The 13001-nt window shown below is 32.4% G+C and overlaps 1 protein-coding gene across 1 annotated transcript in view; it reads left to right on the forward strand.

The window, feature by feature from the left end:
• LOC124991318 (cadherin EGF LAG seven-pass G-type receptor 2-like) overlaps window positions 1-13001 on the forward strand; it is a 138975-nt gene that overhangs the window by 79737 nt on the left and 46237 nt on the right. The window contains exon 18 of the mRNA XM_047562120.1: window positions 88-341. Within this exon, the coding sequence (XP_047418076.1) occupies window positions 88-341 (254 nt within the window). The remainder of the gene's footprint in view (window positions 1-87; window positions 342-13001) is intronic.

The following is a 13001-nucleotide window of genomic DNA, read 5'->3' on the forward strand; positions in this document are numbered from 1 at the left end:
GGAACATTTTAAAGTAAAAGCTTAAACAATAGGAACAACAATGCATAATGTAGTTTTCTTTCTGTTTTATTACCTCATCATTCTCAGGAAATACAAATAATTGGTTCACACTTCGGAGACTAGGTGTTGATCCTCCTTTTCTGGTCATCAGGGAGAATTTCCAGTATGATGTATTTCAAGGTATTCATGAACCAACGACTTTCCAGTTGCTTATTGAAGTCACTGATGAATTAGGTGGGAATAAAGCTCGTCAGCTGTCAGCTACTACTACAGTCATAATTCATGTGCTTCCCTGGACCACAGCACAGCCGACTTCTTCCACAAAAACCGTTACAACTACAGTAAGTATCTAGTGATAAACTGCAATTCTAAAATAGTCTGAATTAGTCATAAACATAGAAGGTGCTTGGGTACTCTTACAGGATTATCCTGATGTTTTGGCAATGAAAGACAAAAAGGAGTTACTTTAGTACAGTTGAATTCTCATACTCAAAATAAGGATAAATCATTGTAGCAGTTAACTATTAAATTTGAATTAAAGTTAATATATCCTTGTTAATTTTCACAGGCCTTTATGCTGTTTAGAATTCTTAGTTATTTTGTTGATTCTCACCATTATATACTTTTCTCTATTTAAATTAATACTCAGAAGAATTTTGTTATGAACAAAGCACCATAACACGTTTCTAAAAATATTCAATAGCTTTTCTTTTTTTAAAATTTTTTTTAGTTGCAGAAGGACACAATACCTTTATTTTATTTATTCATTTTATATGGTGCTAAGGATCAAACCCAGTTCCTCACACATGATTGACAAGCACTTTACCATTGAGCCATAATCCCAGCCCAATAGCTTGTTTTCTTGAAAAACATAGTCTCACTAGAAAACAAGACATGTACTTTGTCTTGGTCAGTTCAAGCAACAAAAAATACCACAGAATGAGTGGCTGAAACAATTAACATTTATTACTTAGGATTCTGTAAGCGTGGAAGTCCAAAATTAACACAATGGCTATTTCAGGGTCTGGGAAGGGCCCATTCCCAGGTTCATAGATACCTACCTTCTCATTATGTCCTCATGTGGTAGAAAGAGGGCTAGAACCTCTCTCAGATCTCTTTTGTAAGGGCATTAATTCTATTCATTAAAGTGCCACACTCATGACCTAATCACATCTGAAGACCCTACCTCTAATACCATTGCGTTGAGGGTAAGGATTTCAATGTGTGAATTTTGAGGGAATACAAACATTTAGTCCCCTAATGTATTTAGAGCAGTTTATATAAATAGCACACAGGTGTCAAAAGGTAGTACAATGTTACTTAACTTTGAGATTGAAATAAGCTGTTTAGGATGCCATGAGTTCTCCACAAATAGAGGGGAAAAATTATGATGTCATTCTTAATTGACAGGTATTAAGTGTGTGTGTGTGTGTGTATGTGTGTGTGTGTGTGTGTGTGTGTGTGTGTGTGTTTTCATGTAAAGAGAAGAAGAAAAAATTGTTGGGAGGAGGCATAGAATTACCCTGAGAAGAATATAATGTATTCTGAGGAATGTTGAGAGGGCAGTAAAGCTAGAATTGCCAGAATAAAAAGGGCTGAGGATGTATCTCAGTGCTAAAGAAAAAGAAAGTTCATGGTAAACATGTAAACTATTAGAATGTATGATGTAAAACTGAGAAGTATAGATACTAGTGAAGATAGGAAGTTATAACCATTTCAAAAGGATAGACAAATCCTCCATGTTGGGTAATCTTCATTATGCAAATAAAGAGAAAAATCAATTAAGCAACAGAATTGGTTGGTGTGTATACCCTGTTTGATTTCACATAAAGTTGTCAGTTAACTAGGTATTCATATCTATGTCCTAACTAACATTACCACGATGGTCTCATCATACCTAAGTTAACCCAAAGAGAGAGACACTGAAATTTAAAATGTCCATTTGTTAAGCAAATTTCATCCATTGCTTGATTTCATGTTTAGAAGTTTTGTATTAGTTATGCAAAATCCTTGTAACCCAAATTTGAATATCCTCGATTAAAAAAAATTAAATTGGATGAAAGTGGTATAGGACTGGTAATCCCCCCATGCTTAAAAGAAGAAATTAAAATGATCTCTGTGAGAAAGTAACAATATTCTAGGCTTCCGATTATTTCTAACAACTTTTCAATTCAGTGGATATAACACATGATTGAATACAGCCATGTTCATGAGAAGATCAGACACTACAACCAAAAAGTAATACAACCCCAAAGGTAGAAGCAGAAAGGCAGCAATGGATTCTCAAACCAAACTGTAAAATAATTGTGTTTATTAAGTTCAAGAACCATAAACCAAATTTGAAATCTGACTAGAGTGCTGGAGACTAAATGTAATACAGAATATTTGAAAACAGATCAAATATATCTAAGAATTTAATATAATACATGAAATTATGATGATAAATTGACTTAATAACTAATTATAAATAGCTTAAGAGTTAATTAAGAACTGAAAATAGGTCAGAAGAAATTGTTCGGAATAATGTTTGGAAAGACAAAAAAGTGATGAAAAATACTAGAAAAAGGTAAGGACATAAAAATGAGAAGAAGAGCAGTTATTTATTTTGATTTGAAATACAAAAGACAGAGAAAAAGGCAGTGTCTAATTGTTTTTCAAAACTGATAGAAAACACCACACTGTATATTGTCTTACAGTTCAATTGAGGGAAAAACAAAAATCAATCTATATTTAAATATACATAGAAAAGCTGCATTAAATTCAAATATAACAAGAATATTAAAATCTGTCAGAAAAAAATATTTCCTTCAAAAGAATAGCTACATAACAGATGATTTTATGACAGGAAGCCAGAAAAACGAAGATGTTCAAGTTGAAAAGTGCCAACCTAGATTTCTACATGGAATGAATGTATGCTTGGGGGGTTTATGGCCTTCGTATATGTTTTTGCTACATCTCAAGTTTATTATGTAGTACTCTCATTCATTCATTTCTAAATATTCCTATTTTCTTAACTTCTAAAGATATAAGGAATTTTCTAGCTATCTTTTCTTATTTCTCATTTATTTATTTAATATATTTATTTACTTGTGAAACTGGGGATTGAACTCTGTGCACTTTGCCACTGAGCTATATAGTGGGAGCCCTTTTTATTTTTTGTTTTAAATTTTGAGACAGTGTCTCACTAACTTTCAGATGCTAGCCTCGAACTTGCAATCATCCTGCCTCTGCCTCCTGAGTTGATGGGATTACAGATATGCACCACTGTGCCAGGCTTTAATATAATACTAAAATCAGAGATAATATTGTGCAGATTTCAATCTACTGAAAATCTTTTAAGACTTGTCTTAGAGCCTAAAATATTAACAAATTTTGTAAACGTTCATGTGTCTATTTTATGTATGTCAAAGTGGCACTATAGAACAATAATAAAAGAATGATAGATTCACAAAATTATATTGGACAATTGGTATGGGTATATACAAAGTAGGAACATTCCTCTACTTAAATCATGTCCAGATGAATTGTAAACTTAAATGGCAAAAATAAATAAAATAACTAAACATTAGAAAGAATAGAAGAGACTACCTTAATAATTTTTGGATAGAAAAGATTTTTTTAAGACCAAAATAAAAGAAAAACCTAGTCATAATGAAAAGTTTTAGAATACTGAATACCTTCGAAGTAAGAACTTCTTGGGCTGGGGTTGTGGCTCAGTGGTAGAGCGCTTGCCTGGCATGCGTGAGGCACTGGGTTAGATCCTCAGCACCACATAAAAATAAATAAATAAAATAAAGGTATTATGTCCATCTACAACTAAAAATTTTTTTAAAAAAAAAATAAAGTAAAAACTTCTTATTTAAGAGTGAAATAATGGGAAATCTGACTTTTGCTTCAGAATAATCAGAGGTGGGGAGGAATAAGTAAAAATTAAATCTGGACACAAATCAGTGATTATTAAAATCATGTGATGTGTATCTGGTGAGTTACTATATTTTAAAACTGTCATATATGTTTTCGGCATCACAAAAATAATTAAAAATAACAGAAAGGGAAATCATGTGATGGTTTTTGTATTTTGTTGAACTATTAGTTTTTGATATGGTAAATTGTTCCCCAAATATACTTCATAAATAAAATACTCTCACTTACTCATTAAAACCTTGTTACCTGCTTTAGAACTTTTTGTCACACTTCTTATATAGTCAAACTCTATAATTTAGGCTGTTAATCATGAATAGTATTCTGGTCATCACTAAATTAGTTCTCTGTCTTTCTGCCTATGGTACCATAATTAATCGTGAAACTTTCTTTCACATTCAACAAATATGTGTTCAAATAATTTTATGAGTCAAGTAAAATTTGCCTAAAACCCAATTATATTGTTGGTGATATTGTAAGATGTTAGAGTAGCATTCCAAAGGGTTAAAATATATTGTTTTTATTTCTGGCTCAACATGAACCTCGCCTCCCTATTATGAGTCAATCTTCTGTGCTGGATCTTATTCCTTTGGGAGAGATTATTTTAGCCTGTACTGCTATGGGGGAAAAATCTTAACTTACATTAACACATGAATTTCCACCATCCAAATTCCTGATTAAGAAGGCAAAATCTAGTAAAGCAAAAGGCATTGTAATAAAATATAAATAAATTCTGTGGCAAAATGTGAAAGGAGTTTTAAATTTGTAGTTGAGCTAAGTGGAACTGTAATCCATATACTTCCTTTGGCAACGTACATTAGGCTTGCTAGAAGAGGCAGACCAATTAAGGCTGTCTGGAAATGATTACCAACCTGTGACTTATGAATTTATTTCCAAGGAATAAATGCTTTCCTCCATAAGCCATATGAGCTTTAATGTTTGTGTGTGTACTTATATAATGCATACATCTCTGCAGGGACATATATGTGCCTCTCTTGCAAAAAGTATAACCAGACCAGAAGAAACCTTAGAAAGTCTGTAGTTCAACTTGGAGAAGGAGAAATGATACAATATAGGTTATAACTTCCACCTGCTTGAGAGCAAGTAAACAGACACAGAAGCACACATACATATTCTAAGATAGTTTTCTAAAAACTAATGTCTAAAGGTTTATTAAATATATGACTAGATATTATTTATAATTGGGAATGTTATAAAATTATTATTTTTGTCTCCACCTGTCTACTCACCAACCGTATAGTTGAACCCTGGTCTGGCTGTTGGCATACAAAGTTGAATAACTGAGAGAAAAACTTTCCAGGAATAAATAATAGAATATCTAACTTGAAGTGGTTTAAATAATAAGCATTCTTATTCAGAAAAGGGAGAACTATTAAGGCAAAAATTTGAAAACAACTTCATACGAATCTAAGAGATATGGACTTTATTTTCCAATCAGGGAAGATATAAAGAAGGAATACAAGATAAGGGTGTCAGGATGAGATATTTCTATATGTTTATGATTTTGAATAACAGTGAAGGAAATATGAAGGGAATATTGGTAGATGGAGGAAGTAGTGTAGATGAACATAGATAGACTAGTTTAAATAATCCAGAGTTAAGTCCTGACATAAGACCTTCATGTTGAAATGAATACTACATCTGAAATATACATAAGCAATATAATTTACCATCTATTTTGTTTGAAATTGGTGTATTATAATATGTACTTTTATAATATATCATGGGAAAAGGAATTTCTCTTAAAACTTAGCTATTAAAATTATAGACTGTTTTATTATGATTATTACAAGGCAGATCTTTCAATTTAGAATGTTGAATTAGATATGAAAGCATAGAAACATTTCTAAGTGGTTAAAGAACACCACCAGAATTTTATCTGCTTTTAAAATATAACTATAAAAGCCCATTACAAAAATAGAACATTCTTAAAGCCAGATTGCTAACAGTGTGCGCTTGTGAGTTTTAGAAAAAGGCCTGATGATTAAAAGCTCAAAGTAATTAAAAATGGATCAATTACAATATAAATATTATAGGAGACATCTTCAGCTAGAGCACAAATTTTTAAACAAAATTTCTTGTAGGTTCTTGAAAAAGAATAGGGTATCCCATACATTGTAGTCTACTGAAAGCATTCCATAAAGACCATTACATATTTTACAGTGCCAAATATGGTACTTGATAAGTCAAAAGACCCATGCCGTACGTTATAAGAAAGGTATGTGGTAGCTCTTAATTGGGAGACGCGGGGGTTCATGAACTGTTGCAGAATCTGATGAAAGCTATAGTCCCTCATTGCAGTACATTGGCCACATATATGTGTGTACAAAATTTTATATTACATTCTAGAGCTTTTAAAACTACCCATGGAACCCAGATTATGAAACCCTGTTTAAAAATGGGTTTATGCTACATTTGATTTTGTAAAAATGTTTCCATAAGCAAAATATGTTTCTATTAGTGTAAATAATGTAAGATAGGCCACTAACACATAGCTTTAGAAAAAAATACTATGTAGAATATTCCTTAAATATATTAACATTTGTCAGGCTCTTATTGACATTAGAATCAGTAAAATAATACCTGAAGTTTAAGAAGAAAAATAGGAGTAAATCATTTTCCCTTAAATGTAGAAACAATTAAGTAAGCTAGTAATAAATAAATCAAAACCTAAACTAGCTAAAATAAATAGAACTGTTGTCTCCTGGTTAACCTTAGTCTTGGAATGTATACCTGCTTATTCAGAGGTCGCTTTCAGGGTAGGTAGAGAAAAAGAAAGAAACTAAGTCATCTTTCACGAACTGAATTAAATTCTTCCAACTTAAATCAAGATTGTCTAAAAAAGACAATGAGGTAACTGGCTAGACACTCTTTCCTGCAAACATAATCCCCAAGGAACGATGAATCAAAATTCCTGAAATGATCTGTGTGTAGCAAATTGAGCCCGTAATAAAAATTCCAGGACTAATGTCCATTTTGACAATATGGAAGATGGTAGAAACTTTAAGTCATTCTAATTTATAATTGTTTTTGACCCTTATTTCAACAAGTAGAAAGGGAAGAGCCTATAAAAAATGTCTGTCAATCTTTACATTGGTTGATTCTGATAACACCTCTATATTTCATGATGTGTCTAAGTATAATAAAAAGGATTTTACCCCATCAGTGAAGAACTAAAGAGACATTAGATTCACAGAGTGACAACTTTTGCAATTTTTCGGTGTCTTTTACTTAATCTGAACTTTAAAGACTACTCCCAAAGACATAATGGCAGCTTAGAGACTCATAACTTTATATGTTTGCGCCACTGTTGTGCTCATTGCACAGGTTCATTATTTTACAAACTGGCATCGCCTCATCAAAGGCCAGCCCTTTATCATCATCATAAGCCATATATGTCATAAGCCGATATGTAATCAAATATTCCTGGTACTTGGTTCTCAGTCAAGAATTTAGATCACTGTGTACTGGAGCAGGCTCACTTCAGCTAATGGGAACCTAGCAATCAAAGCTTAGAGCTAAATATTCAGAAATGTTGTGGTCTAATTGTTAAAGTCTTTGGTAGATTAAAATAGGTCATGGTGGGAATAGTTGTACCTTGAAACTGACAAATATCAATACCAGGGATTTTTTATTGTCTTTTAAGAGTTGTTTTACTAGTACTCTACTAGGCCTATCCATCTTGCTCCCTAGAAGACTCAGGAAAGTAGACAAAAGGTAAAGTAAGATTAACAAATGCTTAAGTTTAACAAGCAAAAATGAAGCCACAGAAACAGAAAGGAATATGTATTTTATCATTACCCTTTATCGCAAAGAGTAATTCAGCACTCTGTCAATTTTTAAAGGTCCAAGTATCTATACAAGCCACTGACATTTTCTGCCAACTTGAATCTAATCTTTCTTTTTGGTAAAACTACAGAAGAGACTAGAGCAATATCTTACTTGCTGTGAGTTATGTTTTAATACCCTGTCTTGTCAACCTAGAAAGTGGAGCTCATTTGTAGCATTGCTGAATTAAACTTCTCTTGTTCTTTGTATTTTTCAAATATGATGACTAAAATAGCAGCAGAGGAGCAGTGGTAATAATGGCCACAAACTGATTGCTTACTGAATGATACAAAATCACAGTTTTTTCCTCATAGCAACCCTACTAACTAGGCAGCAGTGTCCCAAAGAAAAATTGACTTGTCCAGGGGGCTGGGGATATAGCTCAGTTGGTGGAGTGTTTGCCTTGCAAGCACAAGGCCCTGGGTTCAATCCCCAGCACCACAATAAATAAATAAATAAATAAATAAATAAATAAATAAATAAATAAATAAATAAAATTGACTTGTCCAAATTGTGATAAATCATAAGGCCAGCTTGGGTCTGTTTCCACGAGCCATGTTTGTTCTGCTATTCTATTCAATTAATTCATATACCCCTTTTGAAGAAAAATAAGTCTCCCAGATGCCCAGCACTGATTTACATTATTTTTAATAAGAGGGATAAAAGAAAATATATTTGATTATAATGTTTTAAAGTGTGGTATGGTAGCAGAATTTTAACAAATCTGCCTCATTTATCTCAAGTTATTTCTAAAAATAAATCAGTAAAGAAGATTGATGTAATGGTTCAATGATGATGAATGTAATATCTATATGTTTGGCCAGAATTAGAGACTAATAAGGAGGCATATGAAAGGAAAGCATGTCCATATTTATCTGCTGTAATGGAGAATACAGGACAGACATATGATGGGATATGATGTATATATTACCCCTGTGTGGAACAATAATAAAAGATCCCTTAGATCTAGGAAGGGGCTTTTGTTGCATATCTTGGGTTGTTCTACTGTTCAACCTCTGTCTATAAACTATGCAGTTACTCTTCTTAAGTTGCAGACATGGGAACTAAGTGGCTAAGTCACTGTTATGATTTGAATCTGGAATGTCCACTAAGGCTCATATGTTGAAAGTTTAGATCTCATGCAGAAATGTTCACACATGGGACTCTCAGGAACCAATCAGATCATAAAGGCTCTGACCTCATCAGTGAGGTCATCATTAATGCATTGATGGGCTCATGGATGATGGCATTATTGTGGAAACTTTAGAACATGGGACCTAGCTGGAGGAAATAGATCACTAGAGCTTACACTAAAAGGGTATTTTCCCTGGCTCCTCTCCTCCTTCTTTCTCTTTCTTTTTCCCTCTCTCTCTCTGTTTCATGACTGCTACATGGTAAGCACAACTCCCCACCATCATGGGAGGAAATTTCTTATGTTAGCCAAATGATCATGAACTGAAGCCTCTGAAATTGTGAGCCAATATTAATTTTTTCTCCTGTAATTTGTTTTTCTCAGATATTTTGTCACAGTGACAAAAACCTGACTAATAAAATATTTTTATGACCCTGAAGACATTTCACTTTCTGCTGTGTTGAGAAGTGGCATGTTATGCAACTGTTTGAGCATTTATCTCTGTGTGCATTGTGCCACATTAGCCAATCTATTTTTAAAAGTTCCATGAATAAATAGAATCACATTTTACATTCATTTTCTTCTTGTTCTTTGTGTCCATCCAACTCCCAGTAGGAAATAGATATAGAATAACTTATAAGAATTATGGAAGGAGGTATTTGAAAAGGTATGGGCAGCATGAAGGAAAACCAGCATGGAGTACATCAGACTATCATTTTAGAAGTAAAATTATATCCTGGATATTGATATATAATTTCCTTTTCTGACTCTATTTAGCTACTGTTTTGTCTGAAAGTTAATAAGTCATCCTGGGTAACTTGACAGCAAAGCTAGAATTTATTTTTGAGAAAATAATGTCTTACCAAACAAATTGAGAACATTACTTACACTATTCTCGTTTGGTAGTTTATCTCATTTAGGAAATAAAATCTTGTAAATAAATCACCATCCTTCCCCAGTAAAAACTAAGATTGTGTTTGGTCACATAAACTGAACTTCCTACATAAAAGTCCTATAAGGAATGGCACCTTCTCCAGTTGAAAATATAAATCCCATCTACATATGATTTTCCATATGTGGGAAGAACATTGTACCTAACTTTAACAAGAAGTCAGGCATAAGTACAAGTATAAAGCAATGCTCAGTTCATGATGCAGATTTTGAATTTTTATCATAGTTATTATACACTTGCACATTTCAGTATATTGATATCACATTTCATACTATTTTCATTTTAAGATAGAATTTTTTCAAAACTTAGCATAATTTATTTTTAAAAGTTATTTGTAAAGAAACCAATAATGTATTTAACATTTTACATAATATAAGGAAAGTTCCATGGCCTTCAGAGGATAATAATGTGGGCCATCAAAGTGGGACAAATCACTAGACTCAAAGAGATTGAAAAAATTATTTATATCATTTTCTTTTCCTTTCTTAATGTCTATTTGCTAATGGTTTTGTGATTATACAAAAATTGTAGTTGGACAATTATTTTAAAATAATTTTCCATATTCTTTTTTCTTTTTATGTATTTATTTTCATTTGATGATATATATTAATTTAATTAGTACTAGGATATGAGAGTAAAAAATAAGTTTTAGGAGTAATATCAGAGTTCAAAAGAAAAGCAGTTGACTTTTTTCATATAGTAACAATGCTCATAAAACACTTTAGACATTAATTTCTAAAATTCTTATTATATTTTTTTCATTCATAGGATCACCAAGCCTTATAATTAAAGGGAAATTAGTTTTTCAAGCAAAAGTTTGTAATGAAAGAAATAACAGTCTAATTTTATACAGACTCCATTAAACTAATTTCTACATTGAGAGTAGACAATCTTGAGTCTCAAGTAATATAACAGAGTGGCCATTAGAATGAAGCAGGTCCTGGCTCAATTCCCATGTCTCCCAGTCCAACTGTGTAAACCTGTGTGCTGAGCCATTACCACACCTGAGCTTCCATTTCCAATTATTGATAGCTCTTAGTTCAGAACCCAGCAAATATGAAGTCATTAATCCTTAGTAGCATTGTATTAATTGTTTATGTTTATTAATTAATTGAAGATACAAAAATAGATTATTTGAAAACATTAGGTAGGCATAAGTGATTACTGAGACAGTCATAAAACCTCAAGTTCTCATGTAGAGTCTGCATTAAGAAAAAAAATAAGTTGTGCTTTATTTATATTACTGATTTTTTTCTAAAACTTATTTTACAATATTTATTAATTTTTATCAGAATTTTCTTAGTAAGTTGGCAAAGCTAACATTTCTGCTTAAATTAGCAGTGTTTTACTACTAAAAACTACTTAATATTTCTTATAGAAGTCTGGTCCATATTTACCTGGAAGTATTTGGGACACAGCATACATACATGAATTAGAACTTCTTATGGACAATCTTTTAAAGAAAATCTTCAGTGAGAGTTAAACAAAATAATTGTAAAGTCAGTAGAAATAACATAAATTGTGTTCTATTAGGTTATAGCCTTGCACATCTGCTGTGACTCTAATACCCACTGACGAAAGCTGTCATGACAGGGAAGATTATCATTATTGTCTCTTCTGTGAAATATAACTAGTTAAGTAATTAAAGTTATGAATCAAACCAAATTAACTGCACACAGCTGTAAGAAGCTTAGTGCGTGACTAAATGACAGACGGGAAATTCTTTTGTTTTCACTGTTGATTTACCTAATGTTGAGATAAATGTCTGATGACATACAAAGTCCAGTGTCCTGTCAATCCTTAGCCATTTATTTCATCACTCCTCAGGATCCTAACAGGGAGGAGTAACTGCTCAATCGTCAAACTATATAAGTACCTTTGTGCTGTCTGCTTGGAGAAACTTGCAACAGAAAAAAAAAAAAATTCAACCTATGTGTAATAGCAAATTTAGAATGAGTAAAAAGAGTGCACTTTGTACAATAATACATAGGTGACCTAAAATAATGTTCAGAAGGCTTAGGAGATAATGAAAACAAATTTTAATAGTTTTATCTTCAGAGAAAATATTCAATTCATATTTGAACAAAACTTCCTAATTATGAAATTTGTGCATACACCCATCCATACATAAAACTTTTACATTAAATAAATCCATCATTTGATTTAACCAAGTTCAAAGTTTCAACTATTTTTTTGCCATATTGTGAAAGAGAGAACAGAGAGATCAGGAATTTAAATGATTTTCTCAAGGTTGCAGACTTAGTAGAACCAGGGAGACAGAGAAATGCTTGAGGTCTGAGGAATCCTCTGACCAGTGAGTGAGTTGGAAGAAAAGGAGTGAGATAAAGTGAAAATAAAGGGGTCATATCTTGAAAAGATTTATAAGCCACAGTGTGTATAGAGATTTATTTCTAATGAATCAAATTGCAAGTCCATTTTGACCAGTGCTTTAAAGGTAAACAGATGTAGGCTGGACAATGTAGCAAGATCTGGCTTGAAGAATATGAGAAACTCCATGACAGAGACTTGAATTTTATGTAGGCCTTTGATGGACAGAAATAAAGCAAAGATATTTTTAAATGATGGCAATTAAGGAACAAATGTGAGATCATGTGGTTTACTCACAAAAGATGAACAACCAAGAGTGTCTAGAGTCCATGAAGAGGGTGACCAGAGGCAGGGCCAAAAAAGTAGGTTAGGTTGACTGATAAAGACCCAGAGCCAATGCCGTCGACTTTGGGCTTTATTTTATAAACAACATAAAAGTCAGTTTAGATAGTTTCAGAATTGAAAGTAGAACAGCAAAGTCAAAGATAAAATAGGACAAGACCAGAGGTAGCAAGTGCAGTCAGTTTGGACTATAAAAAATAACACAAGAGCATATGCCTTTATCCTCATGATTATTATCCTCAGGGGGCTCCCAAGAGTTTAAAAGCAATTAAAACATGAGGGGATAATAAGCTATGGAAACATCAAGTGTATACAATGCTAATCCCCAAATTCAGTTTTTTTTAAGATTGTTTTGAATCACCAATTGAAAGGGTGTAAAGAGAAAGCTAAGTCTGCACATAAAACACATTTAAATATTTATTCAGTGTACATGGATTACTAGAGGGATTAGAATAGCTGTATGTATTGTACAAAAGA

This window comes from Sciurus carolinensis, chromosome 8 (genome assembly GCF_902686445.1).
Source record: "Sciurus carolinensis chromosome 8, mSciCar1.2, whole genome shotgun sequence".
NCBI lineage: Eukaryota > Metazoa > Chordata > Mammalia > Rodentia > Sciuridae > Sciurus > Sciurus carolinensis.